The 17,768-nt window shown below is 53.3% G+C and overlaps 1 protein-coding gene across 1 annotated transcript; it reads left to right on the top strand.

Moving 5' to 3' along the window:
• Window positions 1–1,230: 1,230 nt before the first annotated feature.
• On the top strand, window positions 1,231–17,313 carry Eml2 (EMAP like 2). The gene is made up of 19 exons (XM_048329513.1): window positions 1,231–1,344; window positions 1,857–1,885; window positions 3,025–3,154; window positions 5,283–5,432; window positions 6,568–6,637; window positions 6,727–6,837; window positions 6,990–7,085; window positions 7,658–7,792; window positions 8,150–8,249; window positions 10,256–10,410; window positions 10,530–10,655; window positions 11,414–11,545; window positions 12,559–12,626; window positions 12,820–12,908; window positions 13,080–13,177; window positions 14,101–14,188; window positions 14,568–14,663; window positions 15,490–15,620; window positions 16,882–17,313. Exons 1-19 carry the CDS (start codon window positions 1,325–1,327, stop codon window positions 17,005–17,007), a joined length of 1,950 nt encoding a protein of 649 aa, XP_048185470.1. The 5' UTR covers window positions 1,231–1,324; the 3' UTR covers window positions 17,008–17,313.
• The last annotated feature ends 455 nt before the right edge of the window (window positions 17,314–17,768 follow it).

Here is a 17,768-nt window from a genome sequence, read left to right as displayed (position 1 = left end):
TCGTCCTGAGTTTCTCTGATTCCTTCTGGGGTGCGGGGAGAGGGACCCAGGCTGTGTGCGTGCCCAGCACAGTGTAACCTTTTCTCCCCCCCGCAGTGGCCGTCGCTACTTGTCCCCGGAGCGCCTGGCCTCGGTGCGGCGCGAGGACCCCCGCAGCCGCACCACCTCCTCCAGCAGCAACTGCAGCGCCAAAAAGGAAGGGTAGGTCGAGGGTGGGGTCCTGGGGGGCGGGGGCTGCAGAGTCAGGACCCCAGGCACAAGGGCGTAACCGGTAGTAGTGGGTGCTAGTTCAGAATTCGGACGCAAAGCTGGAGGTGGCTGAGCCAGAAAAGATGGGAGGCCTGGGGGCGGGGCCAGCATTGGGGGCGCGGCCACAGGGAGCGGGACCCGCCACCTCAGAAGGCGGGTCTAGGAGGGTGTGGGCCTACCCGGTGAGCCAGAGGAAGTCGAGGAGGAGCCGGGCTCTGGGGCAGGACTATTAAGGTAAAAGAGAGGCCCCATTTGGTGTCAGGGTGGAGTCAGGGAACAACACCTCAAGAGTTTCTGCTGGGGATGGAAGTACCAATGACAGGGGTGTGGTTGGAAATTGGAGGTGTGTCCTCGGCCGAAATCTGATCTCAGGGGTGCAGTCAAAGTTTATGAGACCAGGGAGGGGACCTGCACCGAGCTAGCTAGCCAACTAGCGGACTCAGTGGGTGGTGTTTTGAGAGGTGGGCGTGGTCACAGGTGAGCGTGGCCGGATCTCCTAAGAGGCGGGGCCAACGTGGTGACCGGGGACCGGAACGCAGCACGGGGACTGGGCCACCAGAAAGTGGTCAGCAGGGCCAGCAGGACAGAGGAGAGCAGAATGACGGGGGGCAAAAGGGGACAACGGGGAGAGGTGGGGAGAGGAAGCCATTAGCCACTGACTTAGTCACCCCGGGACAGGGCGGGTGTAGTCAAGAGCGGCGGGCGTGGCCGAGACTATAGGCGGGGCATGATCATTAGGTGGGCGTGGTCTGTTGGAGGTGGGCGTGGTCTTTCCTGGGTTGGGGGACCGTGCTAAGGCACCACGGGGATGGAAGTCATTTCAGTGCCATGACAAAAGCCAGCACCGCGCGTGTTAGGCACGACCACGCCGGGAGCCGGGGCCGCGCCGCCGGCCCGGGACGCGGGGTGTCGGGGCTGCACCGCCGGCCGGGGCCTCGGGGCCCGGTGTCTCCCGGGGGTCAGCGCGGAGGGCAGGGCTGGGCGCGGCGGCGGCGCGGGCACCTCCCTGGGCCGGAAGCGGCGGAGCCTGGTCTCCGGCTCCACCCCCGGGCCCGAAGCTCGGCCGGCCGCCGCCATGAGTAGCTTTGGAGCTGGGTGAGACCCTCCGGCCGACCCCCCCACCCCGCTCCCCGCTGTCCTGGGGTCCCGGATCCCAGGCCCCCTCGGTCCCTGTGGCGACCCAGGTCCGAGAGCCTCACCTCTCTGCCCCTCTCCCTGGGAAGGGAACTTTCAGGGACACGCCCCTCCGCCCGGCAAACTTGGAAAGAGGGGGACGCTGGGAGGGCTGGTCGGCGAGCGGGAGGGGGCCACCGCGCAGGTCAGGGGGGCTGGGGACTCCCCTCTTCCAGGATCTCCTTCCGGCCACCTCGTGCTGTGTGATCTCTGGCGATCGCTGCCTCTCTGGGCCTGTGTCTTAGGCTCTGCAAGATCAACCGAGCAAAGCACACGGCCTGCAGAGAGGCAGCGCTCCGCCCCTGGCTCGGCCTCCGTCCTGCGACCGACCTGCGAGGAGCCCCGGGGTGGGAGGGTGCTGCCGGCCCCTTTCTGACCTGCCTGCTAAAGCGTTTTCTTTTTCTTTTTTAAATTTCTGCATTATTTCCTGGCAGTAAAACGAAGGAAGTTATCTTCAGCATGGGTGAGTGAGGTTAGAGGGGGCTTGGATTGAAGGCTTGGGGGTGGGGACTCTGACCCCATGGAGAACTGCATGGCTTTTTGCCTTTCTGGCCTTTATGCTTCCCTGTGTTTTATATTTTTATTTGCCAGTCCCGGGGCTTGAACTCAGGGCCTGGGCACTGTCCCTGAGCTTTTGCCCAAGGCTAGCGCTTTGCCACTTGAACCACAGCACCACTTCCAACTTTTTCTGTCCTTGTGATACTAAGGAATTCAAACCCAGGGCTTCATGCATATTAGGCAAGCACTCTACGGCTAAGTCACATTCCCAGCTCTCCACTTGTTTTAAAAACAGTGAAGCTGAGCAGGTGCTGGTGGCCCATGCCTTTATTCCTAGCTACTCAGGAGGCTGAGATCTGAGGCTCACAGTTCTGAGCCAGCCCAGGCAGAAAAGTCTGTAAGACTCTTATCTCCAATGAACCCCCAGAAAACTGAAAGTGGCAGTGTGGCTCAAAGTGGTAGAGTGCTAGCTAGCCTTGAGCAAAAAGAGCTCAGGGACAGCGCCCAGGTGCCAAGTTCCAGCCCCACAACCTACTAAATAAATAAATAAACAAAATAGAGGGAGGATTTTGTGGGAGGGAAAGTGGGAGAAAAATGAAGGAAGGGGTAACAAGTTTGACAAGAAATGTACTCTACCTTATGTATATAACCATAACCCCTTTGTACATCATCTTGACAATAAGATTAAATAAAGTAAAAATAATAAATAAATAAAAATTTGGGGGCTGGGAATATGGCCTAGTGGTAAAGTGCTCGCCTGGTATACGTGAAGCCCTGGGTTCGATTCCCCAGCACCACATATATAGAAAACAGCCAGAAGAGGCGCTGAGGCTCAAGTGGCAGAGTGCTTGCCTTGAGCAAAAAGAAGCCAGGGACAGTGCTCAGGCCCTGAGTTCAAGGCCCAGGACAAAATAAATAAATAAATAAATAAATAAATAAAGTTGGGCAAGCCTGTCATCCTAGGTATGTGGGAAGGGTTAATAGGAAGATTGTGGTCCAGGCCAAATTGGGATACCCCCCAAAAAAGAAAAAAGACTGGGGTGTGTCCAATAGGAACAGGGCTGGGTGCTGTCCCGGCCTTGACCTCTGGGGGTGTCTTGGCAGAGGAGGGCTCGGTGAAAATGTTTCTAAGGGGCCGTCCCGTGCCTATGCTGATCCCCGAGGAGCTGGCGCCTACCTACAGCCTGGACACACGCTCGGAGCTGCCTTCCTGCCGCCTCAAGCTGGACTGGGTGTATCCTTTGTTTCCATCCCTGACTCCATGTTCTGCCCCCTCAGCAGCAGGGGGAAGAGGCTGGGGCTGAACCTGGGGCTTCCCGGGCCTTGGGCAGGAAGACTGGCTCAGGGGAGAGCAGAGGAAAGCATGGTAGTTGAGATGACCTGTTATGATTTATTAGCATAAAGAATGTTTGTGGAGTATTGTTTTTTTTTTTTTCTTGATGTGGTCAGTGTTCATGGAGCTCAACTTCCAATGAGGGGGGAGGCAGCTGAGACCCCAGAAAGCACAGATTAATGGAACACCATCACCTGGGGTGATTAGAGAGAGTAACAGATTGTTGTTGTTCCAGAAGGAATATATGAGGTGAAGAACGGAACCCTGCACAACTAGAAAGAACTGAAAGGAGAATATTTTAACTGGGCATAGTAGTGCATGCCTGTAATCCTAGCTACTTAGAAGGTATCTGAAAAACAAACTAAAAAAGGCAAAAGGATCAGGCAAATGGAGAGGGTTATTCTGATGAATGAACATCTGAACAAATTTTACAAAGCGAAAAAACAGAGGAAGTGTGGCTCAAGTGGTAACAAGGCTCTGAGTTGAGTCCCCAGTGTGTATGTTGGGGGGGTTCAGATGGAGGGTGCAGCAGGTGTAGGGGTTCTGTGGCCCCAAAGTTTGTTGTGTTCTAAGCTGTAAGAAAGACCAGCAGAGGCTGCCTTCCTCTCTCTGGTTTTGGCTTCTTCTCTGTCTGAGTCGGTAAGGCTGGCAAAATGCCCTGGCCTTATGGGAGCCAAGAGCTTTGTGTAGAGAGCTGGAAGGTTCCATGGGAATTGGGCTTTATTGTCTGGCACGGCTTGTTCAGCAGCTGAGAGAGTTGGCTGAGGCCGCAGAGAGTTGTTCCAGAAAGCTCGCCCTTCTCTACTGCTACCGCGGGATGCAGTAGTTTTTAGTAGAATGGACAGAGACCAGACACAGGTGTAGAGATTCAGGGAATGAGAACAGCAAGTGCAAAGGTCCTGGGTGAGGATGGGAAGCTAATGTGTGTGTGGGTTAACACAGGCACTTAAGCTGGGCTCCAGTGTCTCATCCCTGTCATCCTGCGACTTAGGAGGCTGAGCTCCGAGGATCACAGTTTAAAGCCAGCATGAGCAGGAAAGTCTGTGAGACTCTAATCTCAAATTAAGCAGCAAAAAGCTGGTAGTGAAGGCATAACTCAAGTGGTGGAACACTAGCCTTAAACAAAAAAGCTGAAGAACAGTGCCCAGGCCCTGAAATGAAGCTCCAGGACACACACACTCTTTCTCTCTCTCCCTCCCTCTTTCCCTCCCTCCCTCCCTCCTTCCTTCTCTCCCTCTCCCTCTTCTTCTCCTCCTTCTCCTTCCCTCTCCCTCTCCCTCCCTCCCTCTCTCTCTCTCTCTCTCAAACACACACACACACACACACACGCACACGCACACGACATGGATTTGAAACTGGGCACTGGTGGCTCAAGCCTGTAATCCTAGCTACTCAGGCTGAGATCTGAGGATCACAGTTCAAAGCCAGCCCAGGCCAGGAAAGTCCATGAGACTCTTCTCTCCAATCAGCGACCAGAAAACCAGAAGTGGGGCTGTAGCTCAAGTGGTAGAGTGCTAGCCTTGAGCAAAAAGAAGCCAGGGACAGTGCTCAGGCCCTGAGTTCAAGGCTCAGGACTGGCAAAAAGAAAAAGAAAGAGAAAGAGCTCAGGGACAGTGCCCAGGCCCCAAGTTCAAACCCTACCACCAAAAAACAAAAGACATGGATTTGCTTTGTGGGGAGAGGGTGGTTTGCTCCCTGAGGGGCTAAAGAGTAGAGAAGGCTGAGCTGGTGGCTCATGGCTTTGGTGTTTGTTTGTTTGTTTTTGCCAGTCCTGGGCCTTGGACTCAGGGCCTGAGCACTGTCCCTGGCTTCTTTTTGCTCAAGGCTAGCACTCTGCCACTTGAGCCACAGCGCCACTTCTGGCCACTTTCTGTATATGTGGTGCTGGGGAATTGAACCCAAGGCTTCATGTATATGAGGCAAGCACTCTTGCCACTAGGCCATATCCCCAGCCCCTAGCCAATGGCTTTGTTGAGTGGTGTCAGCCACAGTGGGATACAGGCTCCTTAACTGACCCGGGCATCTCCAGTTACGGCTACAGAGGCCGTGACTGCCGTGCCAACCTCTACCTGCTGCCCACGGGGGAGGTGGTGTACTTCGTGGCCTCGGTGGCCGTGCTGTACAGCGTGGAGGAACAGAGGCAGCGCCACTACCTGGGACACAACGATGACATCAAATGGTGAGGGAGGGAGGGCAGGGCCTGTCCCACCCTGTCCCTCCTCAAGGCTCCTTGTCCCCAAAGCCAACAGCCGCCTCCTGCAGAATCTACCAGAAAAATGTGGATTGACTGTCAGTATTTCAAATGCTGATAACTTCATGCTTGGAGTTTCTCATTCAAAGCCAGGCATGGAGGTGCATGCCCATAATCCCACCATTTTTTGCTTTTTGTTTTATTTTGTGCCAGTATTGGGACTTGAACTCGGAGCCACTTGCTCTCACTTGGCTTTTTCACTCAAGGCTGGCGCTCTACTACTTGAGCTACAGCTCCACTTCTGGCTTTTGGGTGGTTCGTTGGAGATAAGAGTCTTACGAACTTTTCTGCATGGGATGACTTTGAACCGCAATCCTCATATCTCAGTCTCCTGACTAGCTAGGATTACAGGCTTGAGCCACTAGCAACCAGCTTGTAATCCCAGAATTTGGGAGGTGGAGGTAGAAAAGTCACAATTTAAAAACCTACAGAGTAGTGGGTTACTTAGCATGCCCCTGTCCAACAACCAACCAACCAAAAGAAAACAATAACGCTGTAGCCGTGCCTGAAATTCTAGCTAATAACAGGGTTGAGATCTGAGGATTGCAGTTAAAAGTTAAAAGTTGCAGTTAAAAGCCTGAGGGCTGGGAATGTGGCCTAGAGGTAGAGTGCATGCCTAACATGCATGAACCTGGGTTCAACTCCTCATTACCACATATGCAGAAAAAGCCAGAAGTGGAGCTGTGGCATAAGTGGTAGAGTTCTAACCCTGAGCAAAAAGAAACTCAGGGACAGTGCTTAGGCCCAAAATTCAAGCCCTAGGACTAACAAATAATAAAATAAATCTGAGAGGACATGCCAGCCACCTTGTGAGTTGGACCCCTTCAAATCTGGGTTTCCCCACTCAAGCAGGCCCTGAGCCCAGCAGGCCTTTGCTTTAGAGACTCAGGTCCAAGCTCCCCTGCTGTGTTCTGAGCAGCCAATCAGTGTGTATTGACAAAATTCCTCCATTGACCAGTTTGTGGCCTGCATAGTAGCCAGCGTTGTGACCCCAGCCCCCTTAAGATGGGGTCCCTCCGATCCCCTCTCACAGAGCCTGTCCATCTGTCCTTTCTCTCCTCAGCCTGGCAGTCCACCCGGATATGGTCACCATAGCCACAGGGCAGGTGGCGGGCACCACGAAGGAAGGGAAGGTAATGGTGGCGAGAGGATGAGGCAGAAAAGAGGGTAGGACTTGGGGAGGCAGCACCAGCCCAGGTAACAAGGCCTCTCTTTCCTGCAGCCGCTGCCACCCCATGTGCGCATCTGGGACTCAGTTTCCCTCTCCACCTTACACGTGCTGGGCCTGGGGGTGTTTGACCGTGCCGTGTGCTGTGTGGGTTTCTCCAAGTCGGTATGTCCTTCCCACAACCCGACCCATCCATCATCTCACTTAACTGCACCTTGCAAAGGGCCAGTGGCCCATGGAGGCCTGGCTATGGGCGTGGTGTGTGGGAAAGGGAGGGTGGGGGGCGCTGACCTCCTCCTCTCTCGCTTCCTGTGTAGAATGGGGGCAACCTGCTGTGTGCAGTGGACGAATCCAACGATCACGTGCTGTCTGTGTGGGACTGGGCCAAGGAGACCAAGGTGGTGGATGGCAAGGTGGGGTGGCCACCCTTCCCCCACCTCTGGGCCACATGTGGGCATTTTGTCATCGGGTTGACTTTGTGTCCTGCCTTTGTTCCTGTGTGACTTTGGAGAAATGACTTACCTTCTCCTGGAGCTCACCTGTACAATGAGGACTATCATCTCCGTGGGCAGTAGCCTTACTTTATAAGTGAGGCCTGGAAGGATCTAGGTCAGGGCCTCCTGGTTAGGAAAGGAAGAATGACAGAGAGCCGGGGGTCATTAACTTGCCTCTCTGAGCCTCACTTCTTGTGCAATGAGCCTAGGGTGCTCATGTTAACTAATAATGGGTGTGCAGCACTCGCAGGGTGTGTAGCTCAGGGTGAGGGTTCCCAGAGTCCCAGCTGCCAGGCTGCTAGAGACGACAGGGATGATCTTCTCCCCGCCCCTGCCTCAGTTTCCCCAAAAAGGAAAGGTATGGGAAAGTAGGATGTGCAGTGCCTGGTCGTAACCCCCCCTCCCCCCCCCAGCATCATCCTGTGGGTGGCGGGCGTGGGAATGGCGACAGCTCTCAGGTGCTCATGCCCAGTGTCCCCTTCCACGCACAGTGCTCCACCGAGGCCGTGCTGGTGGCCACCTTCCACCCCACCGACCCCACGCTGCTCATCACCTGTGGGAAGTCCCACGTCTACTTCTGGAGCCTGGAAGGGGGCAGCCTGAGCAAGCGGCAGGGCCTCTTCGAGGTGAGTGCTGGCGGTGGGGGAGGGGGGCATCGTCAGACCCCGAGAGAGCGAGCAGGGGACACTACGCTGACCTGGGACAGCCCAGATGGCCCCAGAGGCCAGCTGGGCCACAGATGCCCTCACAACGCAGTTTCATCACCTGCCCCCCTCAAGTGTGAGGACTCAGTGGGATAAAGGACACAGCACGGAGGGAGGGGGGAAGATGAGGCACAGGAAGGAGAAGAGAGATGGGGGCCCCATGGTGGCTCAGAACCTCCAGTGGAAGGCAGGGGGGCGAGGCGACCCTCTCACCAAAAGCATCATGGTCCTGCCTTAGTGGCACACTGATTGATGGCTTCCCCTCTCTTTCTACCTTAGAAACACGAGAAACCCAAGTACGTGCTGTGTGTGACCTTTCTGGAGGGTGGCGACGTGGTCACTGGAGACTCTGGGGGAAATCTCTACATCTGGGGCAAAGGTCAGTGTCACTTAGCTGCTTTGTCCCCAGGGACATCCTCCAGATGCCATCATCTCCGCTTTGCCTTTTTTTTATTATTAAAATGATTTTTATTTGTTATTCACTGTTAATTGATAAGATTCCTAAGAACAATCCCTAATTCTTTGTTGTTGTTTTTTTTGTTGTTGTTGTTTTGTTTTTTTGCTAGTCCTGGGCCTTGAATTTAGAGACTGAGCACTGTCCCTGGCTTCTTTTTGCTCAGGGCTAGCCCTCTGCCACTTGAGCCACAGCGCCACTTCTGGCCGTTTTCTTTATATGTGGTGCTGGGGAATTGAACCCAGGGCTTCATTTATAAGAGGCAAGCACTCTTGCCACTAGGCCATATTCCCAGCCCCTCCACTTTGCCTTCTTTTACCCTGTCGTGTGCAGTGGTCAGTGGTCAGTGGTCCATCCCTGCCCTCCTACTCCAGCTCCTCCATAGAGGCTCAGCTTAGTTCCCCACACCCTACCTCCACGAACTTTTATTTGTTTCCAGCCTTTTCCTCTGCAAATCAAATTAGGGATCGAGTCCAACATGAGAATGGCTGGGTGAGTCAGCAGTAGATGGATGCATATGTTGATGGGCAGAAGGGCCAATAGATGGATGTGGAGACAGAGACTAGATGGATGGATGGTAGCTGGACAGATGGATGGATAAGTGGGTGGGTAGAATGAGTGGATGCATGGATGGATAGATGATAGAAGGATGGATGAGTTGAAGATGGATAGATGGATGGATGGATAAATAGATGGGTGGATGAATGGGTTGATGAGTGAGTGTGTGGATGTATGGATAGAACAGATAGATGGAGGAATAGATAGATGGGTAGATTGATGGGTGGGGTGGATGGATGGATAAGTAGATGGGTAGGTAGATGAATGGATGGATGGATGGATGGATGAATAGATAGATGGAGGATTATATGGATGGATAGGTTGATGGGTGAGTAGATGGATGGAGGAGTGAGTGGATGAGATGGATGGTAGATGGATGGAGGAGTGGATGCTGGGTGGAAAGATGATGGGTAGATGGATGAGTGGATGTTAGATGGGTGATGGATAAATGGTGAATGAATGGGTGATGGTGGATGGATAGATAGATGAGTGGGTAATGGAGGGGTGGGTGATGAATGGATAAATGGTGAACGAGTAGCTTGATGATGAGGACATTAGTGGGTATATGACAGGTTGACAGATGGAGGGAAGGGTGGTTGGACAGACGGGTTGATAGATCAGGTGATAGATGGATGGGTGAATGGATGGGTAGATAGAGAAACAGTGCAGTGGACAGGTGAGTGGCTTGGATAAGTGGATGGGTGGATGAGTCAAAGGGTGGGTGTGCAGATGTCAGTAGGGATTGCTGAAGTCAGCAATGGATGATAAGGTCTTGGGTCTGGGCAGAGCAGATGGCTGATGGGTCAGTGAACAAGCTAGGTGCCAATGGCTCATGTCTGTAATCCCGAGTACTCAGGAGGCTGAGATCTGAGAAGCAAAGTTCAAAGCTAGCTCAGGCAGGAAAGTCAGTGAGACTCTGTTCTCTAGCTAACCACCCAAACTCCAAAAGTGGAGCTTTGGCTCAAGTGGTAGAGCACCAGCCTCGAACACAACAGCAAAGGGACAGTAAGTACCCAGGCCCTGAGTTCAAGCCCCAGAACAGTCACCAAAAATAAATTTTAAAAGATGAGTGAGGGGGCTGGGAATATGGCCTAGTGGCAAGAGAGCTTGCCTTATATACATGAAGCCCTGGGTTTGATTCCCCAGCACCACATATATAGAAAACGGCCAGAAGTGGCGCTGTGGCTCAAGAGGTAGAGCGCTAGCCTTGAGCAAAAAGAAGGCATGGACAGTGCTCAGGCCCTGAGTCCAAGGCCCAGGACTGGCAAAAAAAAAAAAAAGAAAAAAAGAAAGAAAATGATGAGTGAATGGATTCCTGTGGGGGGCTTTCAGGGGTCAGTTCCCATGCCGACCTCACCCCCCTGAACCCCCAGGTGGAAACCGCATCACTCATGCGGTGCCCGGTGCCCACGAGGGCGGCGTGTTCGGGCTCTGCGCCCTGCGGGGTGGCACACTGGTGTCTGGAGGGGGCCGTGACCGGCGCGTGGTCCTGTGGGGCTCCGACTACAGCAAGCTGCACGAGGTGGAGGTGAGAAGAGTGGGCTCCTGGGAGCTGGGTGGGCCCCTCCCCACCAGGGCTCCTAACCTTAGACCCTCACCCCTCTCCATACGTCATTCTTTACCCTGCCCTCCCCATTGGCCTCTCAGGTCCCTGAGGACTTCGGCCCGGTGCGCACGGTGGCTGAGGGCCGTGGGGACACGCTGTACGTGGGGACCACGCGGAACTCCATCCTGCAAGGCTCGGTGCACACCGGCTTCTCACTGCTTGTACAGGTGAGTTGGTCTTTGCATCCTTCCCCTCCCATCCTGCCCTCCTTTGTGTTTTGGGCCAGTACTGGGGCTTGAACTCAGGGCCTGGGCAATGTCCTTTAGCTTTTACGTTCAACACTGGTGCTCGACCACTTGAGCCACAGCTCCACTTGTGGTATTTTGGTGGTTTAATTGAAGATAAGAGTCTCACAAGGCTTTGCTGCCTGGGCTGGCTTCCGACCATAATCCTTAGATCTCAGCCTCCTGAGTAGCTAAGAGGACAGGTGTGAGCTGTCAGTGCCCAGCTTTACGTTGTTTTAGAGACAGATCTTCCTAACTTGTCCAGGCTGGACTTGAACTTGAGATCCTCCTGCCCTTGCCTTCTGAATACCCGAGACTCATAAGCATGCATCACCCTGCCCCCCATCCCTCTGCTGTTTCCTGCCTTACCCCTTCTGCTTTTGGCTAATAAATTCCACTTCCCTTCACCTGCTCTTGCCTCAGAATCTCACCCTGCCCTGGTCCAAGACAACCCCTTCACTTCCCCCCTACCCCACAACTCCTCCATTGCCTTTCACTGTGCGAAGGGGAAAGCAGAGTGGAGGGAAATATGGTTTGTGTTGACCCTCATGCTGGAAGAGGTCGTGTTGGGGAAGGATCTGGCCTGGGTCACCCCGGACAGGGGGGGTTTCTGGGACTAAATCAACCTTTGTCTGTGGCGTCAGAGGTGGCTGGGGAAAGGCCATTGCAGGTTCCATTCTGCCATTTCTCCTTCCCACCAGGGTCACGTGGAAGAACTGTGGGGCCTGGCCACACACCCAAGCCGGGCACAGTTTGTGACATGCGGGCAGGATAAGCTGGTGCATCTGTGGAGTTCAGAGTCCCACCAGCCCCTGTGGAGCAGGACTATTGAGGTACGGGGTATGGGGGGAGTGGACACCCCATTCCATACCAGAATTCAGAGCTCAGTGAAGCATCACGTAGGAACCGCACAAGGTCCTTTTGACATAAGGGTGTTTAATACAGGGAGATGGATGGGCCCTGCTCTACCACTGAGCTACAATCCTGGCCTGTACATTATCCTTTTTCCTTTGCTTTTGACACTATTGGGGTCTGAAGGGCCTTTGTACTTGCTAGACATGAGCTGGGTAAGTTGAGCCATGCAATTAGAGCCATGCCCCCAGTTTCTATATCTTCCTTGAGTATTATACATCAAAAGTCTTTAAAATAAGGATATATATGCACCAGAGGTTGAGATTTGAGGATTGCGTTTCCATTTCAAAGCCAGCCTAGGCTGGAAAGTCCCTGTGTGTGAGACTCATATCTCTTAACTACTAGAAAACTGGAAGTGGAGCTGTGGCTCAAAGTGGTAGAGCACTAGCCTTGAGCAAAAGAGCTCAGAGACAGTGCCCAGGCTTTGAGTTGAAGCCCCATGACTGACAAAAGAAAGAAAGAAAGAAAAAAGAATAAAAATATAAAAAATGAGGATATAGCTTAGCACTAGTGGCTCACATTTGTAATTCTAGCTATTTAGGAGGCTGAGATATGAGGATGCCAGTTCAAAGCCAGCCTGGGTAGGAAAGTCTGTGAGACACTTATTTCCAATGAACCAGAAAGGCTGGAAGTAGAGCTGCAGCTCAAGTGATAGAGGGCTAGCTTTGAGTGAAAAAGCTCCGGATGATGCCCAGTCCCTGAGTTCAAGTTCCAGGACAGGAAGGAAGGAAGAGCAGTGGGGCAGCAGAGATAGAAGGGATGTTTTCTGCTCAGGGCGACATGCTCTGTAAATAGGGAATGGTTTCCAGGATGTCTTGCAGCAGTATGTAGCAGAGTGAGGAGAGACCCTCTGGAAGGCTGTGGGACGGGAAGGGACAGGGAAATGGCCAGACTGCCACAGGGCCTCAGCTCTGCTTCTTGGCTGCCTTTGCAGGACCCCGCTCACTCTGCTGGCTTCCACCCCAGTGGCTCTGTGCTTGCTGTGGGCACGGTGACTGGCAGGTAAAGCTAACCTGGCATTTGGGGAGGGCTTCCCTACTCCCGTCAAACCCACCCAGATGTTCATTAGGCACCTACAGTTTACCAGGCCCTGATCTCTCAACATTCTCTCCCTCTTCCTTGGGGTCCCCCTAGCTCCTTACCCCTCTCAGCCTGCTCAGCTAACTTCTTTCCCCACCATGCCTTTGTTTTACAGATGGCTGCTGCTGGACACGGAGACCCATGACCTGGTGGCTATCCACACCGATGGCAATGAGCAGATCTCAGTGGTCAGTTTCTCCCCAGGTGAGTGCAGACCTGGGACCCCCAAGGGGCTGGAGGAAGGCACAGAGCCAAGGGCAGCAAGGCCTGGGAGGGGCAGGAGTATAGGGGTGGGGCCTGGGCGATGGAGGGGCGGAGTCTGGTAGATAAGGGGCGGAGTCTGGGTGCCTCCTCATAGCCCCTCCCCTCCCCCAGACGGGGCGTACCTGGCCGTGGGCTCCCACGACAACTTGGTGTACCTGTACACAGTGGACCAGGGTGGCCGCAAGGTCAGCCGCCTGGGCAAGTGCTTGGTGAGTGGGCCGTGGCCCCCAGCCCGCGCCGACACCCCGCCCAGAGGGTGCACAATTAACTGATTTTCTACCACAAGGGAAACACAGCTGGCACTCAAACCTGCTCCTGTCCTGACTGCATCGAGGCCTCTGAGCCGCCACTCATCCCTTCCTGTGTTCTGAGCCTGCCCCTTCGTGTAGCCCCGCCCCTTACGGTGCAAGCCCGCCCCTTCGTGTGGCCCCGCCCCTCACACTGCAAGCCCACCCTTCGTGTGGCCCCGCCCTCGCGTGATAAGCCCGCCCCTTCGTGTGGTCCCACCCCTCACACTGCAAGCCCACCCCTTTGTGTGGTCCCACCCCAGTGTAAGCCCACCCCTTTGTGTGGCTCCGCCCCTCGCGTGATAAGCCCACTCTTTCCTGTGGCCCGGTCCTTTCCTGGGATCCTGCCCCTTACACACAGCCTGACCCTTCGTGTGGCTCCGCCCCTTGCATTATGAACCCGCCCCTTCCTGTGATACTGCCCCTCACACCACAAGCCTGCCCCCTTCCTGGGGCTCCACCCCTTCCCTTAAGTCCCTCTTGTTATAGGTTCATCGCTTCGTGTAACCCCGCCTCTTACACCATAGGCCCGCCCTTTGGTGTAGCCCCGCCCCCTGCATTCTAAACCTGTCCTCTGTGAGCCTGGTCTTCGCGTTCTAAATTGCCATCCATTCTCCCCACATTTTTGCCAGCTTGCCCATCAAGACTGGCCCCACCCACAGTAGTCCAGCTCCCCCACCCACCCTCAAGGCCTGTGTATCCTTCCACTTGCCTTCCCCTCTCCCTCACCGTGTTCTCACCCCACCTTTGTTATTTTTGGCTTGCACCCTTCCTGATTGAATCCTGCCCCCTTTCCTAGATTCTGTCCTCTCGGGCTCTAACTCAGCTCCTTGTGCCCCCCTCAGGGCCATTCCAGCTTCATCACCCACCTGGACTGGGCCCAGGATGGCAGCTGCTTTGTCACCAACTCCGGGGACTATGAGATTCTGTACTGTAAGTGTGCTGAGCCTCAAAGCCAATTCCTTCCATGGTCTCATTTGCATGCTATTTGCTTAAGACCTTCATGAGCTCAGGGGCTTTGTGTCTCCAGCCTCAGTATCCAGGGTCTGCCCTTATTTGGAACTCAAGGGCTGCTGCTCTGATTTCCTCCCCGAAGGGCCCAACTTTTAGCCAATTGCCTTTTCTGGCTGAGTAGGATGCAGGTTTGGGGGTGTCTGGAGTCAGAAGCCAGCCCTCATTCAGAGACATAGAAAGACCTCTGGAATCTTCCATTTCTTTCTGACTTGGGCCTCAGTCGTCTGTCATGTGGGAAATGTTTGGGTTCAGTTAGTGTTCTGGAAGCCCTCAACCCCTCCCTGATTTTCTGCTTCAGGGGACCCAGCCACCTGCAAACAGATCACCAACGCAGATGCAGTGAGAAACGTTGAGTGGGCCACTGCCACTTGTGTCCTGGGGTTTGGGGTGTTTGGTAAGTTCTGGAATGAGGGTGATCTCACTTGAAGACGGGGTTCCAAGAACTATCCTAGACTGGTGCTTTTCACCATCCCTTTTATTTTATTTTTGCCCATCCTGAGGGTTGAACTCTGAACCTAGGCACTGTCTTTGAGCTGCTTTTGCTCAAGGCAAGCGCTCTACCACTTGAGCCCCATGCTTCCAGCTTTTTTGAGTAGTTTATTGGAGATAAGAGTCTCACAGTTTCCTGCCCAGTATGGCTTCAAACCCCAATCCTCAGATCTCCGCCTCCTGAGTAGCTAGGATAACAAGTGTGAGCCACTGGATCCTGGCTTCGCTGTCTTCTTGGTTACTTCCCAGAGTGGGGAGCTCACTCCTTCATTGTGTGGGGACAGCATCTGTGTAAGAGGAAAGGGCAGAGAACCCTTCCAGTTGTAATGAAATGAGACCCCGTGGCTGAGGGGCAGGGCAGCTGACCCACACAATCACCCCACATGACTGGAGCACCTCTATGTTGACCCTGCGCTGGGCAGCCCTGGGACACTGCAGTGACCGTGACTGCCCAAGCCTGCTTTCCTGGACAGTGATGACCCAGAGTGGGACGTTCTGGGGAAACTGAACGGGGGGACATCTACCCTGGTCTAGAAGGGAGTCGAGGAAGGCTTCCTGAAGGAAGAGACATGTAAGCTTGGACCTAGAGGATGAAATGGCCGGGAGAGTGAGGCAGTTCTAGTCTTACAGAGAGTGACCTGCTTCCTCAAGAAGCCATAGGCCAGGGCTTGCTTTTCCTGGCGGTTCCCCTGGCTCTGACTGGATCTGATCTCCTCCACTTTTTCCCACAGGGGTGTGGCCCGAGGGAGCAGATGGTACAGACATAAACGCCGTCGCCCGCTCCCACAATGGGAAGCTGCTGGTTTCCGCCGATGACTTTGGCAAAGTCAACTTGTTTAGCTACCCCTGCTGTCAGCCTCGAGTGAGTCTTTTCTGGAGGGCCTGGTGTGTGTGCATTCATTTGTGTGTGAGAGAGAGAGAGAGAAGAAAAAAAAGAGAGAGGGGTAGGAGCAAGATTCAAACAGCTTTGGTCCACCCCCAGGCCTTTCAGTGCCTCAGTTTCTCTATTTATCCAATGCAAACACTAGATTTGATCTTAAGGATCTTTCTTCACCTAAAGGTCAATGAACTACTACTTTTTTTTGTTTTTTCCCCCCACCCCCTTTGGTTGTAGGCCTTGAACTCAGGGCCTGGGTGCTTTCCTTGAGCTTTTTCACTCAAGGCTAGCACTTTGCCACTTTGAGCTACAGCTCCACTTCTGGTTTTCTGATGGGTCGTTGGAGGTAAGAGTCTGAGGACTTCCTTGCCCAGGCTGGCTTCAAACCACAATCCTCAGATCTCAGCCTCCTGAGTAGTAGGATAGGATTATAGGCATGAGCCACCAGCAGCTGGCTTTGTGTGTATATGTGTGTGTGTGTGTGTGTGTGTGTGCACATGCATATGTGGGCCAGGATTTAAACTCAGAGCCTTGTACTTGCTCAGCTTGCTTGCTCATTTGTGCCATACCTCTAAACTGGCATTTTGCTGGTTATTTTGGGGAGAGTCTAGTTAACTTATCTGCCCAGCTGTTCTTGATCTGTAAACCTCCAGAGCTCAGCCTCCTGAGTAGCTAGGATTGTAGATATGAGCCACCACCCTCTGGATTTTTTTTTTTTTTGGTGTGGGGGGGTAGTACTGAGGTTTGAACTCAAGCCTGGCACTTGGTAGGCAGTCTACCATTTCATTTGCTTTAATTTTTTTGTTTTGTTTTGTTTTTTGCCAGTCCTGGGGCTTGAACTCATGGCCTGGGCACTGTCCCTGGCTTCTTTTTGCTCAAGGCTAGCGTTCTACCACTTGAGCCGCAGCACCACTTCCGGCTTTTTTATATATGTGGTGCTGAGGAATCGAACCCAGGGCTTCATGCATGCTAGGCGAGCACTCTACCACTAGGCCATATTCTCAGCCCCTATTTTTTTTTTTTTAAAGTGGAGTCTGGTGGGTATTTTTTCTTTTTCTTTGCCTAAGGCTGGCTGGTATCATGATACTCTTATCTGTGCCGCCTGTGTACTGGAATTACAGGCATGCACCACCATTCTTGGCAAAGCATTTTCCTTAAGACAATTTTCAAAAAAAGAAGAAGAAGATGTGGGGTGCCTTGTTTCCCTCTGACCATTTTCTCCTATCTCCCCTCTTCCCCAAAACAGGCCCTCAGCCACAGATACTCCGGACACAGCAGCCATGTGACGAATGTGGCCTTCCTGTGGGACGACAGCATGGTGCTGACCACGGGGGGCAAGGACACCAGTGTGCTGCAGTGGAGGGTGGTCTGAGGCGGCGGGGGGAGGGGCGCGGGGGGGGACGCGGCGGCGTAGAATCAAGTGGCAGGGTGCAATTCTATTTTCGGGAGATATTGCTACATAGAGTAATATATATCCAGAGTGTATCTATAGCAGAGGGGCTTATGGGGATGCAAGGGTGAAGGAACAGAAGTCTCTATTTATCAGGGTGGGAAGAGGGGTTACTATGGTTTGGGGAAGTTATTGGGTTTTGGTTTGGGTTATTTTTTTTAAGTTTATTCTTTTATATATATATATACATATATACATATATATATCATCCCAAAATAAAGACATGTGTACTGAATTGAGGAGTTAGGTTTCATATATATTTGCTGTGTGCAGAGAATATAGGGGGTGTGTATGTGTGTGTGTGTGTGTGTGATATAAAGAACTCTTATTAGTTATTAGATGCCTACAACAGAAATCAACTTGTTCAACTTGACCCAACTTTCCCCGAGCTGGCCTAGAACCTCCATCCTCCCAATCTCTGCCAGTCACTGCTCCCCACCCCCACCCCCCCGCCAGGTGGCTGGAATTACAGGTATGCCCCATTTTCCCTAGCTGTTTTGTATTTTAAATCAGAAGTTGGCCAACTTTATGCAAAGAGCCAGCCAGTGACTTTTTCTTTTTTCTTTTTGCTTTGTGAGCCATCGGTGTCACCAGCAACTTTGATATGCTTAAACAACCACAGACTACAAATACAAATGAGCTGGGCTCTGTCCAGTTTACACTATTTATGGAGACTGAAATGC

This window comes from Perognathus longimembris, chromosome 20 (assembly GCF_023159225.1).
Source record: "Perognathus longimembris pacificus isolate PPM17 chromosome 20, ASM2315922v1, whole genome shotgun sequence".
NCBI classification, from domain to species: Eukaryota; Metazoa; Chordata; class Mammalia; order Rodentia; family Heteromyidae; genus Perognathus; species Perognathus longimembris.
The sequence above is the reverse complement of the archived record's forward strand: the minus strand, read 5'-3'. Positions and strand labels throughout refer to the sequence as shown.